The 21,500-nt window shown below is 37.8% G+C and overlaps 1 protein-coding gene across 2 annotated transcripts; it reads left to right on the forward strand.

Annotated features, from left to right (window-relative positions):
• Window positions 1-9,720: 9,720 nt before the first annotated feature.
• Window positions 9,721-15,396, forward strand: LOC122965553. 2 transcript variants are annotated; one of them, XM_044329695.1, is made up of 10 exons: window positions 9,721-10,450; window positions 10,672-10,983; window positions 11,080-11,346; window positions 11,516-11,620; window positions 11,823-11,903; window positions 11,999-12,027; window positions 12,885-12,941; window positions 13,277-13,345; window positions 13,494-13,562; window positions 14,645-15,396. In XM_044329695.1, exons 1-10 carry the CDS (start codon window positions 10,387-10,389, stop codon window positions 14,777-14,779), a joined length of 1,188 nt encoding a protein of 395 aa, XP_044185630.1. In that variant the 5' UTR covers window positions 9,721-10,386; the 3' UTR covers window positions 14,780-15,396. The 2 variants fall into 2 exon arrangements, with proteins under 2 accessions (XP_044185630.1, XP_044185631.1); XM_044329696.1 differs by lacking the exon at window positions 13,277-13,345.
• The last annotated feature ends 6,104 nt before the right edge of the window (window positions 15,397-21,500 follow it).

The following is a 21,500-nucleotide window of genomic DNA, read 5'->3' on the forward strand; positions in this document are numbered from 1 at the left end:
CCACTCTGTTCTGATTGGTTAGGTCCAGAAGCATCCTCAGGCTCCAGAGAATACATAAACAAACAGTAGTGGTCAGATTTCACCTCTTTTTCTTGTTCTTTACTTAAAACTTCTCAAATACATCTGTACATGTTAGAGCCAAAATCTGATCCAAAATATTCAAAAGTCTTACGGAACAGACGGCTGTTTGTGGGCATGTGCCAACGATCTGATGTCAGTTTGATGAGGAAGTAGAGGTAACTTTGCAAATGGAGCGTTCATGACAGGCTGAAGCCCTGACTTTTGACTGTCAGGGAGCATTTTTACATACATTCACCTTTAAGTCAACTTTGATTATGTTTAACATAGACATCTAACATAATAACAGTATATATAAGACAGGAAATCACAAAAAAGCATGTTATGCCTCCTTTAAGTATCTATTGCTGTCAATAGAAAACTGTAACTAGACTGTTATTTGTCCAGGGACTGAACATAAACCCTGCAGTGACTCCAGGAACCAGTCAGCACAGGGTGAGATTACACACTACACCCAGTATAAAATTACACTTGATTTTGTACATATTTGTTCTTTAAAATGTGACACAGTGACTTTTGAGCCTAATTTCCTTCTGAGAGAGAGAATAACATAAGATTAGAAGAATGAGTCAGTATAAATCCACATGTTACTGAGCAGCCATCATGTTGTCTTCACTGTGTAGGCTGATCCTGAAGATGGTGTTCCCTACGCCTCCATCAGCTTCACCAGGAAGACCAACAGTAAAGCCCGGGTAAGCTGAGTGTTTGGTTGTTACTGAATGACGGAAAATGTTATTGAAAATAATATTTCAGTTATTAAATAAAAGCAAAATGATGACTTTCAGATCTCTCAGCTCCTGTCGAGTTATGTTGTTATGCTTTTTCATGTCATTATGTGTAATTTATGTGTGATGCTGTTTCCCTTTTGTTTCCCAGGTTGGTGGTGATGGTGATGATGAAGATGATGCAGTGACCTACAGCACTGTGAAATATTCCTCCTCTTCTGTTGGAGCCTCCACTGACCCCAGCGACCTCTACGCTACCATCAACAAACCCAACAAGTAACAGTGTTATCCTAATATTCAGTTTTTTACAGTGTGCAGAACTGACTGTGCTTGACACATGAAGGGAAAGACATAAAAAAAAAAGCATTTTAGGTGTTTTTCAGTATTATAATGATTCACTGTTTGATATGATTTTTAATAGTTTACTCTCTTCTATGTTGTATTTCTGTAATTAGCTTTTTATCCAGAGAGAGATCTAATAAGTTAAGATATCCTTAATGAACTCACTATCAGGTGCTTTATGAGTTCAGCGATGGGTGTGCTAACATTGAGTCAAAGTTCAAATCTTAGTTTTCACTGTTGTTTTATTTCTTCTGATCATTTTTTTCTCTTTAAGCATGTATCTGATATTGTTTAGAGTGTTATAATGTATGTCTCAGGTCAGTTTACCTTGTTGTGGTACAAAAGCGTTAAAAGGCAAACTGAGCAGAAGTAGGATGTGATCATGTGACATCCCTTACTTGGACTAAATAAATGATGTCACCCTTGAGAGTCAAGTATTAAACATCTGAATGAGTGGAAAATGTAAGAAATCCAGAAGGGTTGATGATCTATTGTACAGTTTTACAATTTAAAATAAAATTCAATTTATGTATCATACTTCTTTCAGACTTTTTTAAGAATAAACATTCATGTTTGGTGCATTATTGTAGAGAGATAGATTAAAGCAAATACATTCATCACACACTGTAGCTTTTTGATTTAATGTGTGTAAGGCCACTGAGCATGTGCTGGCATATCACAACCTCTTGTAAATAACATGTGTTGTGTTGTGATATGTAGCACAACAAGCACACTCAGACAACTAAAACATCATCTTATCTGTGTTCTTTCCCAGCTGCTGCGCATCACCATGTTGCACCACACCTGTGCACAGGATGTGAGAAAACAATGTTTCCATGTTTTTAAAAGCATTAGATGATGAGGTCATGATTATAAACATGAAATACTTTGAAAAACAGTGGAAAGGACGTGTGTTGTGGTTTTGGTGGTGAGTGGTTAGAAACATTCACCCTCTACTTCTATACTATGCACCATGAGCATCAAGAGTCCAATTCTGTCCTCACCTGTCTGCTCATGTGTGCCGTCAAACATCAGCGTGAATCATGTCTGTTTTCTACTCAACGCTATCTTAAAAAAAGACCAGTTGCTTTCTGGTGATCATTTATATTAATTAACAATCTTCACACATTCAATCTCCTCAGTCTTTTTCTTCTTTTCATGAGCTCAAAGACATTATTGTCACAAAAGCACTGTGAGACTAAAGACAAATGTTGAGTCTAACAGGTGATCAAGTGAAGTGCAGAAAGATTGTAAAGAGGGCGGTCATAGCTTACCGCCAAAGATAAAAATAAACCCAAACTGCATTAACACCTCCACTTTGTCACAGCTCACCTTGATCCAAATAACTTCAAACTGCAGCTGAGATCATTCTGCAACCTGTTTTGTATGATACCATATAAGTAAAGTGACACATACATCATCGTTGTGTGAGAGATGGTTTTAGATGCAGTTTTAACCACAATCACCACTTCCACTCAGCCAGGTGGTCGTGTCATCAAAGTTGAGGTGAGGTTAGAGCATCAGGTGACGTGGCTCACTACAGATAGCTACTTCAGTATAGTTTCTGTGGCAACTGCTTTCAAATTTGGACTTCAGTGTGACTTCGCTCCTCCTTCAGTGTGACTGAAGGAGGAGTTTGTTCATCAGTCCGGTCGGGGCGACGGATTCTTCTCTACATCATGTGTGGAGCTGATAGTTCAAAGAAGGACAGAAAGAGGAGCACGATGGTTGATTTCAGATGGATTAAAATGTCTTTATTTCTCATGTTGGTGCTTCCATTTACAGGTAAAGTACATACATTATACATAACTAACTACTTTATTCACTAAGCTTTATTTAGTTCAGACAGCCAAGTATGCTGTTTGTGAGTTTAGATGACTTTTCAGAGGCTAAGGCACATTTGTAAACCTCTGTTCTATCTTCACATTTTTCTCTCAACAGCAGTAACTGGACAAACTTCCCTCTACATCACTGTCAGAGATGAAGATGAAGTCACTTTGTCTTGTGAAAATGTGATGACTGATCAGGATAAATGTGACAGTACTACCTGGCTCTTCAGTTGTTTAAGTAGCACAGCAGCAGTAGAGCTGATTAAACTTGGGCAGATTGATGAAAATGTCAAAGCTAAATCAGACAGACTGAGTGTTACAGCGAACTGTTCTCTGGTTATAAAGAAGGTCACAGTTGAGGATGTTGGTCTTTACACCTGCAGACAGTTCAAATCAGGACAACAACAAGGTCAATACTCTCAGGTTCATCTGTCTGTTGTTACCAGTGAGTATTTACATCATAATGTTTTCAGCTCAAACTGTCTTGTTAGAACAATATACTGAAACATTACAATAATTATGATCACAGTGATGAAGTTAATCTGACTCTTGTTGTCTTTCTCTCACAATATCTCCATCTTCACCAGTGACTGAACATAAGAACACTGATGAGATGACGTTAAGCTGCTCTGTGTCGACATGTGAACAGTGTAGACAGACAGTGAAGTGGGTGTATGAGGGTAATTATTGGGATGTGAACACTCAGCACACGAAGGAGTCACAGTCTTCTTGCTTTGCCGCTGTGATGTTTACAACTTCCCATCTTGCTGAGACGTCAAAGTATTCTGAGTTATTCAAGTGTAATGTGACAGATAAAAACACTGGAAAAGTGCAGCTGTTTACCTTCAGCCCTCAGTCTTCAGGTGAGAAATCAGAAGGGAATATGATGAGCTCTTTAAAATGACTTCATCCTGACGTGAGAATTAACAAAATACATTTGTTTATTTGATAGATTTGAAGTATGAAGATTAAGTCATACTTTTATCTGTTATACTGCAGACAATGACTGTTGAATTCCCTTTTTTTTCCATATGTCCAGATGTGGACACAAAAACAACAGCAACAATGGGAAACGACACAAAGACAACGATGAACCAAACAACACCTACAACCATTGATACTGCAACAAAACAGCAAGGTAGTGACTGAACAACTTGTGTCTCTTTCTTTCTCTTTTGAAATCTAAAGTATGAACGTCAGTATAAACGTCTTTGAGACGTTCACACATGTCTCAAAGAGTCTCAAACCTTGTTGTTGCTCGCTGTTCTCTCTCTTTCTGTCTCTCAGTCTTTGATGTTAAAAGTACAAAAAAAGATAGAAGAGAAATATTTCTAAATGTCATTTGTAGATTTGTATTTTTGGATATATTAGCCAATAGCTTATCATCAGAACTCCACTAATTATATGTAGCACTGATAAATGCAACATTTTTAGGTTGTAAAAAGCACACATGCTATATATACTGTATTTCTTTCATATTTTAGCTACTTATTTGATGGATTTGAAGTTTGAAGATTAAATCATACTTTTTTTATCTGTCATTTCTTAATGTCATTTGCAGAGATTGTAATTTCGGTGTTCAGGTGCTTCCTGTCCGTGACAACAATTTTATTGTTTTAGTTCTCTTTGCAGTTTGGTTGAGGTTCATCATCGTGTCTGTGGGTTTAGCAGCGCTCTTAATAACTGTTGTGTCAGTCAACATATGGACCAGAACTAAAGGTGAGAACATTCACAGAACTTTAATGAACAAGAAGTGCTGACAAACCCAGATTTTTACGTTTTAAACTAAACTTTAAGCTCAGGGAACAAAAACCCAGATGAATGGCAACATGTGACTTGTAAAACAAAATAATCTAATTCTTATCCAATAAGTTATATATAAAGAAATATTTTAGATTCCTCAAAGTAGCCACTGTTTGCCTTGATGACAGCTTTCCACACTATTGGCAATATCCGAACCAGCCTCATGAGGTAATCACCTGGCATGCTTTTTAATTAACAGGTGTGCCTTGTCAAAAGTTGGAATTTCTTGCCTTTTTAATGTGTTTGAAACCATCAGTTGTGTTGTGCCGAGGTCGTGTTGGTTTACAGGAAACAGCCCTATTCCACTACTGTAGTAATCTGTAATGTAGCTAAGTAAGTAGAAACAACAGTCCACCATTACTTTAAGATATGAAGGTCAGTCAATCTCAAAAATTTCAAGAAACTGAAAAGTGAATGAAAGTTTCTTCAAGTGCAGTCACAAAACCCATCAAACACTGTGATGAAACTGGCTCTCGTGAGGACTGACCCAGGATAGGAAGACCGAGAGCTCCCTCTGCTGGAGAGAAGTTTATTACCAGCCTCAGAAATAAACAGCACCTCAGATTAGAGCCCACATCAATGCTTCCCAGAGGTGAAGTAATAGACACATCTAACAATCACAGACTGCCTGAATCAGGTCTTTATGGTCAAATTACTGCAAAGAAACCACTACTGAGGGAGACCGATAAGAAGAAGAGAATCTATTGGGCCAAGAAACACACAGAATAATTAGACTGGTGGAAATCTATACGTTGGTCTGAATTCTTGGTTCCAACCTCCGTGTCATTGTGAGACACACAGAAAGTGAACGGATGGTATCTCCATGTGTGGTTCCCACCCTGAAGCACGGAGGAGGAGGTGTGATGGTGTTAGGGGGGGCTTTGCTGGTGACACTGTTGGTGATTTATTCAGAATTCAAGGTGCACTTAACCAACATGGCTACCACAGCATTCTGCAGCGACACGCCATCCCATCTGGTTTGTGCTTAGTGGGACCAACATTTGTTTTTCATCAGAGCAACGACCCAATGACCCAATCATATGTGGGAACCCGCATCAAAGCAAAAAGTGGCTATTTCAAATTATCTAAAATTTAAAACAAATTTTGCTTTGTTTATACATTTGCTTACCACATAATTAATGTTATTTCATAGTTTTTCAGTATTTTTCTACAATCTAGAAAATAATAGAAACAAAGAAAAACCATTGAATGAGTAGTTGTGTCCAAACTTTTTACTGATACTGTATATATACAGTATATTAAAGTAAATATCATAAACAAATATTCACATATTAGGTTATCCTGAAAATATTATAGAGTTCATTACAACAACAACACAAACTGCAGCGTCCAAAGTGACCAAAGAGTTCAAGAAGAAACTCCATGACACAGTGTTCAGTTATTATACATCAACAGTCAGTTGGGAGGAAAATTTGGGGATTTTGTTGGAGCGTTTGGGCACTATAACAGTCAGGGATTATATCTGTAAAGTGTCAGAATATCTCTAATTTCCTTAAGTTATCAAGTCTGTTGTGTTGTTATTCCACAGGTGCATAACAATAAAGATGATGGAGCAGTAAACTATGAAAAAGCCTCAGTCAGACGCCACTGATCAACAACAAAATCTTTCTCACCTGCAGCCTGTTCAGAACACAGCAGCTGGATTTTAACTTCATTAAACAGAAAAGGCAGAATAGAATAGAATAGAATAGAATAGAATAGAATAGAATAGAATAGAATAGAATAGAATAGAATGTATTTTCAACCAGTTATATGCTTTTTTTTTTGCTTCCTTTAAGTGGCTTCCATTTTTACAGTATTTAGAGCTGATTTTAGGATTTTGCTTGTCTTGGCCCCAGTTTTTATCACTCGGTGTACAGAAGAACTGTAATTATCATTGCTGTTAATATGTTTGTTGTGAGTTCAATATTTCTTTGTAAATTTTGTAGAGCATATGAGATATGGACTTGAGTCAGTAACAGTTTTGTGTTTGTTATAAGTGATAATGTAATCATAAAAATCTGCAAATAAAGATTTATTTAACACTCGCACTGTGTTTTGTAATTGTATTAACATGACTTTCATTATCTTGCACTGCATTAGTTTGACAGATCAGAAGGGAAGTGGTGTGGGAGAACGTTGAACAGCAGACAGAGAGCAACATTTTGGACCAGTTGCAGAGGTCTGGTGGCAGATGCAGGGGTTTTAGTGAGGAAGGAGCTGCAACAGGCAGGAGATGAAAACACCTGGGGCCACATCCATAAACGATGCATAAACGATCAAAAAACATGAATACACGATTTCCCGCACATAAACTGGTATTTATAAAAACAGAGTGTGCGCACCTCATGCATTCTTTAGACCATGCGTACATGTTTTTCCAACACATCCTCACTCCCAACTTGTCACATATCAAAGCTTGGTCAGGACCCCGTGGCGTCACTTTTTAACACATTGGGTACCCCTTTAGCGTTTAGCATCATTTTTCAACATGCAATATCACGGCAGTCACTGTTAAAAAATAATTATATTTTATGGTGTGACAACGCAGTGGTTAAGGTCTGGTTACGTTTAGGCACAAAAACCTCTTGGTTAGGGTTAGGGAAAGATCATGGTTTGGGTTAAAATAAAAAAAAAATGGCAAGGTGGCCTCGAACTGTGCTCTGTGCTGATTTCCAACTTTCTGCCAACAACAAGCAGAAAGTTGGAAGCCATCCACCAACCCCTCCGCCTCGTAATAAGAAAGTCAGCTTATATAGATGTCAAGTGATGACACACAACTTCAGAAATGTTGATATGATACATATTGTTGAAATGTTAATATACTCCGTATTACAGGTGTTGAGATGTACATATTCAACGTATCTGTGGTTTGCAGAAACGTACGATGCTAACATTTTATTCTGGCGACCAGGCTGAAATTTGTCACCTTATAGAGACTTCATCGGTCTCTGATGTCTATTTCAGATATTGTGGGAGTCCAACAGAAGTCTATCGGACTACCGTGCACGTTAAAAAATGACACTACCCAGTGCGTTAAAAAGTGGCACCACGGGGTCCTGACAAAGCGTCGATATGTGCCGAGTTGGGAGTGAGAATGGGCTGTTTTTTTCTAGAGCAAGCAAAGTGTGATACGATGAAGTGGCTAACATTCTCTGCATTATTATTATCGGTTTGCTATTTACACAACTATAGCCTTATAGCCTGTATTGTAAATAATTGCGTTTGTGCTCAGTTTGATCCGGCTTCTTCTTATTTTGTTTCCTTCGGCATCGTTTTATCTGATATCCTTATTTTTCATCGTGAAGCTCTTGTAAACTGTTTCGATACCATTTTTATTAACTAATCATTGCTATTTTGGATGGCTTGCTGATAATTCAGACATCACTGCAGATGATCTTTACAGGTGTATCATTAATTAATGACACTCTGGGTGTTATAAATAGCTGCGGTCGTGTGTAATGGTCGTGCGTAAGGATGGCAGCTCTGGTGTTGTTGGAGGACTTTGCCAATGTGGCTATAAGACAAGAACGAGTATTTAGAGACCGTTCTGATTTTCTGGCTAATGATGATAATTGGCTTATAGCTCATTGGGCTTCTGAGGGCTGTTCTCCTTCAGCTGTGTGAGGAACTGAGTCCGGCTTTAGAGCGCCAGACCCAGAGAAACCATCCAACTCCTGTCAGTCTTCAGGTTTTAAAAACATTTGGATTCCTTTTAACAGGGACATACAGATACATCACTTTCCCATATGATGCGGGTGAGCAGGCTGACATCAAAACACAATTTGCAGCAATGTCCAGTTTTCCAAATGTGATTGGAGCATTTGACTGTACACATGTTGCAATAAGGGCAGCTCAGATAAATAGAGGATAAGATAACTATGTATTTGTAAACAGAAAGAACTTTCATTCTGTCAGTGTCCAAAAAATTTGTGATTCACAAAAGGTGTTAACATTTTGGTGTGTGTGACTAGGTAAAGTAAGTAAGTAAAATTTATTTATATAGCGCTTTTCACAGACAATCGTCACAAAGTGCTTTACATGAGCATGATGCCACAAAGAAATACAGAGAAAATAAACAATCTGTAATAAAAAACACACAGTAAAAAAAAAAAAAAGTGCACAGAAAAATACACAATAAAACATGGAAATATAAAATGTCAACTACTTACAGTAAATACTCAAATACCTGTCTAAAAAGGTGTGTTTTAAGCTGCTTTTTAAATGAATAAGCAGTATCAGCAGACCTTAAGGGTGCAAGCAGAGCGTTCCACAGCTTAGGTGTCACAGCCTCAAAACCTCGATCACCACGAGTCTGAAGGCGGGTGCGTGGAACAAAGAGAGTAAATGGCTGGGCTCTACCCATGACTCATTTAAACTCTCTTAAAGCAGCACTCTTTTTTTCTCTTGCTTAGCTCCAGATTCCCCACGGATACTTTTTGTGACTCATGAGTCACTGGAAAGGCAGAAAACATCGCCCTCTACCGGGCCAAGTCAGTGATCATGACTGTATATAAATATGGGTAACATGTCTCCACTTCCTATCGCAAAATATCAACAAAAAGAGCTGCCATCTTGCCTGTGTGACTTCTTTTGGAGTTAATTCAATAGAGTGGGGCGGCCCCATCCTGATGGAGGTTTGAGAGCAGCTGTCACAGCTGTCAATCATGATGTCACACCCCCTTTTTATATCGTCAAATAACTAATTAAAAACAAACTTATCAGATAAATGAGCACTTGGACAAACATCTGCGCGATAAGAGCTACCTAAAATGACAGAAACCATATTTGGGAAAAATTTATTTGATGTACTTTGACTTTTTAGTTTGGCTCATGTCCCAACCACTAAAATGGAGTGGGGCGGGATTTATGACCTATACTGCAGCCAGCCACCAGGAGGTGATCCAGATGTTTGGGCTTCACTTTTGGGGAGCTGTCATGACGTCCATTTTATGTACAGTCACTGTCAGTGACCAGGCTATACACTATACTCCCAAGCCCCCTCTCGGAAAATGCGACAATTACACTGACTCAGACTCATACCTGAAATTTTATTTTAGATGATATTTAGTTCCTGGGTGGGCAAGTGGTGACTTTGACCTTCAACTCTAAAAACTCAGGTTGAGATCTTACTTTAGCAAATGAAGATTCCTTTTACATTTTTATTAGTTTCTGGTCAGCAGATTCTCTCCACATCATCCGTGAGACTGAAAACATGAGCAGTTTGCGTCATCTCCGCGCTGAACCACAGCTTCCTCTTGCAGCTGTATTTTTAGAAAAGACGGCTGGTTACTATAGATGCTGATAGATTATTAATCTATTGTTGGACAGTAAATCACTGTGAATGAGAAAGTTAACTATAAAGGACTAAAGTGTAAAAGTTAAACAGTCTTTGGTTGCTCAAACTGAGAAATTCGGGTAGGTGTAAAGCGGATATGCCCTGCTTACATAAATTCGGCAAATTGCAAAAGAGAGAAAAAAAATACAGACAGTCACAGTGAGGAAGTGACTAATAGGAAGTAGATTCTCTATTTCTCATTAACACTCACCAGTTCAGAGACTCTGACTGTTGATAGCTGAGAAGGAGCATAAAAAAGAGACAAAGAGGCATGATGGATGAATTCAGATGGATTCAAATGTTTTTATTTCTGATACTGGAGCTTCATATTACAGGTAAGGATACATAGAACATACCAGAAACATGTTATGTGATCAGGACAGCCAACAGCTGTTTGTTTTCACCTGATAAGTTCAGTGGACTCTTAGAAACTGAAAATGAGACATTTTTGCAAACTTCTGTTGAATCTAAAATTTTCTTCACACTAACTATAAACATGAAAACCATGGTTATATTTCATCTTATTTTTCATGATTCTATCACCTCTTTTTCACAGCAGTGACTGGACAGTTTTCCTCTGTCATTGTCAGAGATGGAGATGATGCGACTTTGCCTTGTGAAAGTGTGACAGCCAATCAGGATAAATGTGACAATTCTAACTGGTTCTTCAGCAGTACAGAATACTCAGTGGATCTGGTCAAACGTGGACAGATTCATGAAAATACCAAAGTTAAATCAGACAGACTGAGTGTTACAGCGAACTGTTCTCTGGTTATAAAGAAGGTCACACGAGAGGATGTTGGTCGTTACGTCTGTCGACAGCACATGTCACAACAAGACGCCGACGTTGTTCTGTCTGTTATTAACAGTGAGTATTTACACCATTAAGTTTTCAGCTCAAACTGTCTTGTTAGAACAATATACTGAAACATTACAACAATTTTGTCTTGATGTTCTTCACCAGTGAATAAACATGAAGACAGTGAGTATGTGACGCTGTCCTGCTCTGTGTGGACACATGATTCATGTAGACACAAAGTGAAGTGGCTGTATGAGGGTCATGACGTGGATGAAGACGTGACAATATTACAGGATGGCTGCTATGGTAGAGTGAGATTTCCTGCTTCTCATCTCAAGCTGAAGTCAACATATCCTGAGATATTTCAGTGTAAAGTGACAGATGGTTACACTAACAAAGACCATCTGTTTACCTTCAGTCCTCCGTCCTCAGGTGAGAATATGATTAACTGTTTGTAATCAACATAAACTGATGTGAATCACAAACTACATTTGTTTACTTTGTATTTTTGTGATGATATCATTATTTAAGTTAATGCAAATGGTAAACACAAGGTATTTTCTTGCCTCACAATTTGTGTTTTGTTATTTCATTTGTCCAGGTGACAAAACAACAACACCAACAACAGAAGTAACAACAAGAACAACTGTAAACAACCACAACAACAACAACTCAACCGCAATCAGTGAAACTCCAACACCAGATGGTAGCAACTGAACATTTCTTGTATTTCTTTTTAGAACTTTTTTTTATCTTTTTCTCTCTCTCTATTAGCTTTCAAAGACAAAAGCATGAATACCAGATCTAAACTTGAAGCTGCGGGTGGAGATATTCTCTTCTCTAAAGGATTTTGAACAGAACAGAAAGCTGCAGCCAAAATGTTTTAAATGTTTTTATTCTTCTTCCAGTTTGGTACATCATTGCAGCTGTGGGTTTAGCAGCGCTCTTGATAATTGTTGTGGTTGTCATCAGATGGAAGAGAACTACAGGTAACAACATTCTCAGGTGAAACTTTTATAAACAAGAACTTTTGACAAACCCGGAGTTTCACTGTGGAAGTCGACTCTCTCTTTTGTCTTTTTAGGAAACAAAATACAGACAGATGAAGACACGGTGAGTTTAAAACTGAATTATCAAATGCTTATACACTTATGACTTTGCACAGTAGTGTTTATGATAGTCGTACGATCGTGCTTTAAAGGATACAGCTGTCGATTTTCTATATTTTTCTTACTGTCAACAAATCTCATGTGCAGAGACGAACCAACAATGAAGTGATCTACTAACAAGTATATCAAATATATCTTATTCCTCTGTGCTGTACATCTCTGTTGTTGTCCAAAAACTATTAAAAACATGTAAATGAGCCACACTGCTGCACTGAGTGACATGTTCCTTCACCATGAAGAGTTTGTTTAGAAACAGCTCCAAACACTAATAACAGTGATCACGTTTTCAGTCTCTGGAGAGTAGTTCTGTTTACGGCAGACACCACTGAGCATGTGCAGGTTCTGTTTACAGAGCTTCACTAGCTTGTTGTGCTACATGTCACAACCTCTTGATTTTGTGCTACATTGTGCATCTTTTGTAAATCGCTTAGAGCCATTTCTAAACAAAGTACCTTGACCAAACTGTTTGTGGTGAAGGAACATGTCACCCAGTGCAGCAGTGTGGCTCATTTACATGTTTTTAATAGTTTTTGGACAACAACGGAGGTCTACGACACAGAGGAATAAGATATATCAGGCTTTGGATACACACACAATACTTGTTAGTAGATCAGTTCATTATTGGTTTGGATCCAAACATGAGATTTGTTGACAATAAGAAAAATATAGAAAATTGCCAGCCTTGTCCTTTAACTTTTAAATCAGGTCTATAATGTCATAGTATACTTTTTTACACCTACCAGCCAATCAGAAGCATGTACTTCCTTTAAAAATTGAAATTTTACTGTTTTTGTTTTACAGAGGCTGACTGTAAACCCTGCAGTGACTCAATCTGCTCCAGAAACCAGTCAGGACATGGTGAGATCACACATTACACACTCTTCGTTCTTTACTGTGTAAGACACGCAGCGACTGTTGAGTTTAATTTTCTTGTGCAAGAGAGAAGAAAAGAGAAGTAAGATGATGCAGCCGATTACACCAGAATAGCTAGACTAGAAGAGTGTGAAGCAAGAAGTCATGAGTGTTGCACGTGGAGTTTCATGGAGAAAAACAACTCACATACTCAGACAGCTGTCAATAAACTTGAAAGCATTTAGAGATCAAACAAGACAAAATCAAGTCATGAGAGTGAGTCAGTATATCAGTGTATCCACATGTTACTGATCAGCCATCATGTTGTCTTCACTGTGTAGGCTGATCCTGAAGATGGTGTTTCCTACGCCTCCATCAGCTACACCACGAAGACCAACAGTGAAGCCTGGGTAAGCTGTGTCTGTATTTCACATGGTCTGTAATTGACAGACCGTCTATTTCTATTGTCGAGATCAGACAAGACAAAATCAAGGCGTAAGAGTGAGTCAGTATAAATCCACGGTACTGATCAGCCATCATGTTGTCTTCACTGTGTAGTTTGATCCTGAAGATGGTGTTTCCTACGCCTCCATCAGCTACACTAAGAAGACCAACAGTGAAGCCCGGGTAAGCTGTGTTTGGGTATACATGGTGCTGTTACTGAAGGAAGGAAAAACAAGTTATTTTAAAGGATATCGCTGGCAATTGTCTATATTTTTATTATTGTCAACAAATCTCAGTCAATCAATTGTTTAATGACCACACAACCAAGGTCAGTGGAATTTGCTTTCAGTACAGCATGTATGGAAGCTCATAACAGTTTAACATAGGACTGGCACAACAGACAATATACATGAATTTACACAACAATATTTACAGACAGTATATACACTGTCTGACATGACATTTAAAGTGCAGGTGCATCAGGTAGGGATTATTGCAAAGATTATTGCAAGGTGTTCAGGGTCCTTATGGCAGTGGGGAAGAAGCTGTGTTTGAAACGGGATGTTTTAGTGGACAAGGATCTATAGCACCTCTTGTGGGGCATCAGTTGGAACAGGTGGTGAGCAGGGTGAGGGGGGTCAGAGATTATTTTATTTGCCTTTTTGATAATGCGTTTGATATGTAGTGATTCAACTGATGGGAGGGGTTTGCCAATGATCTTGGATGCTTTTTTAACTATACGCTGCAGTTTTTTTCTTGAGTGACTGTCCAGGCTGTCGTACCAGACTGTTATAGATGAGATGAGTATGCTTTCAATGATGGCAGTGTAAAACTGAAGAAGGGGGGATTGTTTGATTTTGAATTTCTTGAGCTGTTGAAGGAAAAACAGTCTCTGGTGGGCTTTTTTGGTGATGTGGTCCATGTTGATCTTCCATTTGAGTGTGTTACTGATGAATGTGCCAAGAAATTTGAAAGAGTCTGTTATGGTTATGGGTTTTCCAGAGATGTGGATGGGGAATTTGGGTTCGTGATGTTTTTTGGTTACCACCTCACCTTTTCTCTTGCACCACCATCAGACCATCATGTCATCTTCACACACAAGATATTTCATCATCTAATAAGCAGATAAAGGCTGAAACAGGGTGAACATGTCAGTTCTTAGATGGCAGTAAAGTCAGGATTTTCTTTGTCAGGTTGTTGTGTCACATGTTGAGTATATTTACTGTATGTTGTGTATGAAATGTGCTGTTTCCCTTGTTTCTCAGGTTCGGGTTGAAGATGATGGTGATGGTGAAGGTGATGCAGTGACCTACAGCACTGTGAAAGCTTCCTCCTCTTCTGCTGGAGCCTCCGCAGATCCCAACAACGTCTACGCTACCATCAACAAACCCAACAAATAGTAGACCACAGTGTTCATATTATTACTTTTACTTTATATCTGATTTATGATATTTCACATTTTAATTGTAAATTTTTATTTATATAGTTATATCAACTGTCTTTCGTGGTAGTGGTATTTTTCTCTTTATCTTCTATTTTTTGACTGTTATGCACCACAACAACAACAAAGCAAATTCCTTGTATAAAGCTATTTGGCAATAAATCTCTTTTTGATTCTGATTAGTTAAAGCTCTATGATGAGAAAACCTGTAAGTCGCGTCACTTTTTCTGATGGAGCTTCTGTTGATCCAAGCAACCTCTACTGTACTATCAACAAACCAACCTACAGTGCTTGAGCACCATTTTACTGGCTTTGGCTGTTTCAGAATAAATATCTGAATCTTCACCAACTGAGCAAATCCTCAAAGATCTGATCTTGCAATACAGTGTTTATGTTTAGGCACTGGCAGCAAATAATCTTGCTTTTAATTTGACAAGCTTACATTATTAATTTCTAGTTGACATTGTGGGTGTATGTCATGTGTTATTAGCTTTGTATGTTGTATTATGCGTCCAGTGTTTTTGCTTTGTACTGTTTGTTATTGTGCTGTTATCTGTCTTAACTGTGACTGCAGATGAAAATGAGCTATAAGCTAACTCTGGTACAGCACATCAATTGGTAACATTTATGTTTAACACTGTACATGGTCCCAATAAATAAATAATAATGATAATGATAATAACTCGGTTAAGTTTTAGGAAAGATCATGGTCTCAGTTTAATACAGAAAAAAGTCAGCAGGCAGCGATTACATTTGTTAAGGCAACATAACTGGTAAAACAATTTAGCTGTATATGAATTTAATTTCTAGGAGACAGTCATTACACTATTATTATATTATGGATACTCTTTTGATTCCTGCAGAGAAACTGTTTAAATACAAGTTTTTTGGACAAAAAATATGTGAATTAATAAATAAATAACTTTGACTACAAGAGAAGTGACTTCTTATTGGTTATGTTTATTTTTATGCTCATTTCCAGGATATATTGTTGTAAAAAGCTTTATGTCCAGAAGGGGGTGCAGTAGGTTAAATGATAAAAAGTTAGATGAACCTGCAGTCAGGCACTTTATTGTGCTCATTGATGAATGTACCACGGTTATGTATTTAATGACATTGTATTTATATTTGTTTTCAACATTGAAGATGTCATCAAGACATGTTTTAAGATGTTAAAATGCTTGCAATAATCATTTGTGTGATATGGTATTGATATATTTTTTCCACAAAAAAGTTCAATTACCTTATTAAAATCCTTAAAATGACATCTACTCCTTCTCCCTCATTGAAAAATCCCATCAACAGACAATTTAGGGTCTCTGACAAAAGTCTTATCCGTGTTAGTTTGATGACAAAATGACTTCACCTATATGAACAGTCAATGATTCATGTAGAAAGTTGGACTTGATGCTTTATTTGTGTTTTAGTTCAATGTTCCAATAACTGTCTCTAACAACAATCAAATCAAAGAACATAGACAACAAAATGTTCATTTTAATTAACATATTTCTTTCTGGAAACAATCCCTCAAGCTCAGAGATCTGTTGATTATAATTTAAACAACATTTTTAGAAAATGTAGTCTATGTGATGATTCTAACTGTGTAGAACTGTTATGTTGTGTCAGTTGTTTCATTTATGCTTTGTATTTTAATATATAACATGGCTTGCAAACAGCTACATAAGCCTAGTGAGGCAAATTCATCATCCATTTCAGCACCATGGACAGCAACTTGTTTAAAGCACCACATGTCAGCTAGCAGTGTTTGCAGATTCAGATCCTTGTTGTGCAATTCTCCTGGTCTCTATCTAATCTATGTTTTTTTTACAGTAACCATGTATAAGCTGACAGTGTGTAATGTGTTGGTCTTGACTCATAGTGATGAACTACAGATAATTAACAGTGACTCTGCAGCTCCCCTCGGCCTTATGGAGCTTTATAGTGAGTTTCAGCTCATTGTTTAGCTGTCTGGCTGCAACTTTACTGTTTCAGTTCACTCTCAGTGCTCTCATAGCGTCGTTCAGCCGCAGCAGGCAGCTGTTTTCAGAGAACACGCTTTAGAAAGCCACCGTTCACTACTTGCTCAGCACCAAGCGGCAAACAGATACAGTTAGCTGTAGACTAGCTGGTGAACTTAGCAGCTAAAGAGCCAGATATTTCTCTCAGGAGTTGGTAGAGAGCAAAAATAGAGCTAAAAGAGAATGAATATTGGACTTACATTCACCAGGTGGACAGAAACACGACTCCAAATGAATGATAATGTTGCTCCGTAACTGCTGGATGTGGAAATAAGCAACTGTTTGCTAACAAGTTCAACAATTCAACTTAAAAGATGACAATATGTCAGTGTTGTGTTCACTACATCTTTCTGCTGAAAACAAGTGGCCAAAAAATCAGTTAACACAGGTTTAACATACATGTTACTGATCACAACAAGTTTAATTTGCTGTTAATTGGAGTATACCTAAATTAAACATTTCCAACATATTTTTCCTCAGTTCATACTAGGGCTGTTGGAACAAATTTCATGAATCAAATATAAATGGAAAAGTAAAAAAAAAAAATACCAATCACCAATTCTGAAATTACTATTCTAAAGTGTATTTTCTTATTTTTTATGTGTTTGCTAACGTCAGAGAAATCTTACCCTTCTCACCTTGGCCTACCCACATGTGAAAACGAATGCTTTTGTCACGTCTGATGAACAATAAAGTTTTCTGAGTCTGACTGAATCACAATCTCTCATGCAATGTGCTAACGTTAACTTCAAACATATCAGATATGGCAGAAAGCGATGCACAGACAGAGATCACCACTCCTAACCATTTAAGAAGCCATGTGTGGAAAGTTTTTCGATTTCCTTCAAACAAATAGAAAAACTTAAAAAAGCAGGCCAACAGTTAAATACTTGAGCCTGAGTGATCAGTGCTGCAGCTGCAGTTTGGAGTTTGGACACACAGCTCCTACTCAAGCTATCATTTGGGCTCAAAGTGCATCCCCACACAAATAACACATATTGATGTAAACAAGCACAAACTTACATGAATTTATTTATATTTCAGTTAACTGTGTAGTTTAATTACTATGATCCAGTACAATGAAAGCTTATTTATATTTATATTTTAGTTCATGTTATTCATTTTGTGCTTAAAAGTTAAACAGTCTGTTTGGCTGTTAGCTGTTAGCAAGAAAGCTATCACCTGTTTATTGGTAATGATGGAATGCCCTCTAGTGGACAGAACGTATAACAACATGTTGATAGTTGCATTGGCAATGCCTGTGTATACAGTGTATAGGTACATAGTAAATATTAATAATAGGTTAAATGTCAGCATTAAAAGCTCAAATATAATTTGAATATTAAAAATAATAAGGAATGAAATTCAAATTAGATTATAGAGGAAGACTGACAGCACCAGAATTTACAGAGCTGATGGCCTCTGTTCCTTTTTGCCATTCTGTAGTTTTGGTTTCGTTAGTGATCCCAGAAGTGAGATCATCAAATAAAACACATCTTCTTTTCTCAACTTCTCCGACAACAAGAGTCTCAATTTCATAATCTTTTTTGCCGTTCTTTTCATTGCCATGCCTGAAAACTTGTGGCGCAAACAGCATTTTTATATGCAAATTACTGATTAAGGGGGTGTCTACATCCATTTATGGCTTACAATGGGAGTGGAAATCACTCTTGTGCATTTGTCTACAATTGCACAATGATTGAGATTTATAAAACAGAATCATGTGCAGCACAGCGTTATACACCTCAAAAAAAACAATGCATATGCATATTTCTGGCTTTGTGCATGTAGTTTTAGTCATGAATCTACACAGAGTTTTAGGTATGTGGCCCCAGAATGAGCCCCCAGTGAGAAAGGGATGAATCCTCCAGATGTTGTACAGGATGAATGTGAAGGGCGGGCTACAGCTGCAATAGTTACAGTAGTAGCTTATGAGTGTGGGTGTGGCTTGAAGTTATTAATATTAATTTATGGTTTACTGTACACTGCCTTTTGGATTAAAGGGGCTGTATTATGCTTTTCCTTATTGTCAGACATATATATATAATGTCACAATCTCAGATGTTCATGTTAAAAGTGGCCGATATGTCAAATAACGAGGTAAACGTATATAGCAGTAATCCCTGTGAGCAAAAAGCAGCAGCTTCAGACTGCTCTGAACGCTCAGTTTCCAACATTTTTTTCTACTTTCAGCCCGAGCTGACGTCAGTTTGTGATGGATTTCTTTATATGGACATCTGCTACGTGCACAACGCGCATCGCTGCTCCGCTCTGGGAGTAGTTACGCCAAGCCACGACTCCATTACACAGCACAGCAAAGTAAAATAAGTAGTTTACCTGTTGGAGGTGTGCTGGTCATCTGCAGCTCTTCATGAAACATCATCATCACTGTGACTTTTTCTGCTTGTACTATTCCTCCCTGCATTACTTCTAACTGATCCGCTGAACAAACTGCTCCAAACAGCTCCATGTGTTGTTGTTTCGACCGGTTTTAAGCGCCACTAACAAAACTCCACTAATTCAGTGAAGAACACATTTTACTTCCTGTAAATTCTTCACAATAAAAGTCTCCTGTAAGTTAGTCACTTAAAAGCTTTTAATTTGACGCAGTAAAACAGGAAATGTCTTGTTTGCATTGACGGTAAAGTTACACAACTCTGATACTTAAAGCTGGCCAATCAGAAGAGAGTGGACTCATTGCGAGGGGGGGCCTTAAAGAGACAGGAGCTAAAACAGAGTGTAAAGAGAAACTGTGTATATTAAGGGACTGCACTAAGGGCCAGTATGAGATAAATAAGGAGTTTTTTGAACTGTGAATCATGCAGAGCTACTATAGTGGAGTCCAAAAATAAAAATTTAGAGCTGAAAGAAGCATATTAGGTCCTCTTTAAGGACTGTAGGTGTAGCTGCCCTTTAAGAGTAATATTTTTCTCTTGCTTAGCTCCACCCATGACTCCCCCCCTGCATACCAGATTCCTTACAGACACTTTTTGTGATGCATGAGTCACTGGAGAGGCAGAGAACAGTGCCCTCTACTGGGCCAGGTCAGTGACCAGGCACTGGTCAAATAATACCCAAAAGCCTTTCTCAGAAAATGTGAGTCATACATTGTCACACTGACTCAAACTCGTAATTGAAATTTAATTTTGAATGAAATTTAGTTCTTGGGTTCACAAGTGGTGACTTTCACCTTCAACTCCAAAGACCCAGGTTGAGTTCTCATAGTAAGAAGATTCCTGCATGAGTGAAGTTTACATTTTGACTTTAGGTTATTCTTATTCATTTCTGGTCAGCAGATTCTCTTCACATCATCCTTGAGACTGAAAACATCAGTGGTTTGTGTCAACTCTGCACTGAACCACAGCTTCCTCCTGCAGCTGTATTTTTAGAAAAGACTGCTGGTTACTATAACTGCTGATAGATTATTAATCTATTGGTGGACAGTAAGTCACTGTGAATGAGAAAGTTAACTATAAATGACTAAAATGTAAAAGTTAAACAGTCTTTGGCTGTTAAAACTGAATATTTTGAGTACATGAAAAGTGGATATGGCCCTGCCTACATAAATTTGGCAACTTGCAAAAGAGAAAAAAAATACACTGACAGCCACAATGAGGAAGTGACTTATAGGAAGTAGATTCTCCATTTCTCTTAAACACTCACCCAGTTCAGAGACTCTGACTGTTGATAGCTGAGAAGGAGGAGAAAAAAGAGACAAAGAGGCATGATGGATGAATTCAGATGGATTCAAATGTTTTTATTTCTGATACTGGAGCTTCAGATTACAGGTAAGGATACATTGAACATACCAGAAACATTTTATGTGATCAAGACAGCCAACAGCTGTTTGTTTTCACCTGATGAGTTCAGTGGACTCTTGAAAATCAAGAATGAGACACTTTTGCAAACTTCTGTTGAATCTAAAACTTTCTTCACACTAACTATAAACATGAAAACCATGTTTATATTTCAGCTTATTTTTCATGATTCTATCTCATCTTTTTCACAACAGTGACTGGACAGTTTTCCTCCGTCATTATCAGAGATGGAGATGATGCCACTTTACCTTGTGAAAATGTGACAGCCAATCAGGATAAATGTGACAATACTGACTGGATCTACAGCAGTTCAGGATACTCAGTGGATCTGGTCAAACGTGGACAGATTCAAGAAAATACCAAAGTTAAATCAGACAGACTGAGTGTTACAGCGAACTGTTCTCTGGTTATAAAGAAGATCATACGAGAGGATGTTGGTATTTATTACTGTCGACAGCACAGATCAGGACCAGACTCCCAGCTTTATCTGTCTGTTATTAGCAGTGAGTATTTACATTATTAAGTTTTCAGCTCAAACTGTCTGTTAAAACAATATACTGAAACATTACAATAACTGATGAAGCAATTTTGTCTTTATGTTCTTCACCAGTGAATGAACGTGAAGACAGTGACTATGTGACGCTGTCCTGCGTTGAGTCGACATATGATCAATGTAGACACAAAGTGAAGTGGCTGTATGAGGGTCATGATGTGGATGAAGACGTGACAATATCACAGGATCGCTGCTATGGTGCAGTGGGATTTCCTGCTTTTCATCTCAAGCTGAAGTCAACATATCATGAGATATTTCAGTGTAAAGTGACAGATGGTTATACTAACGAAG

This window comes from Thunnus albacares, chromosome 16 (genome assembly GCF_914725855.1).
Source record: "Thunnus albacares chromosome 16, fThuAlb1.1, whole genome shotgun sequence".
NCBI classification, from domain to species: Eukaryota; Metazoa; Chordata; class Actinopteri; order Scombriformes; family Scombridae; genus Thunnus; species Thunnus albacares.

What these genes read in the sequence shown, in the direction of transcription:
- LOC122965553 (XM_044329695.1), top strand. Translation starts at nt 10,387, where the DNA reads ATGATGGATGAATTCAGATGGATTCAAATGTTTTTATTTCTGATACTG. An exon ending in TGTTCTGTCTGTTATTAACA is followed by an intron (nt 10,984 to 11,079) that starts GTGAGTATTTAC and finishes GTTCTTCACCAG; the next exon opens with TGAATAAACATGAAGACAGT. An exon ending in AGACCAACAGTGAAGCCCGG is followed by an intron (nt 13,563 to 14,644) that starts GTAAGCTGTGTT and finishes CTTGTTTCTCAG; the next exon opens with GTTCGGGTTGAAGATGATGG.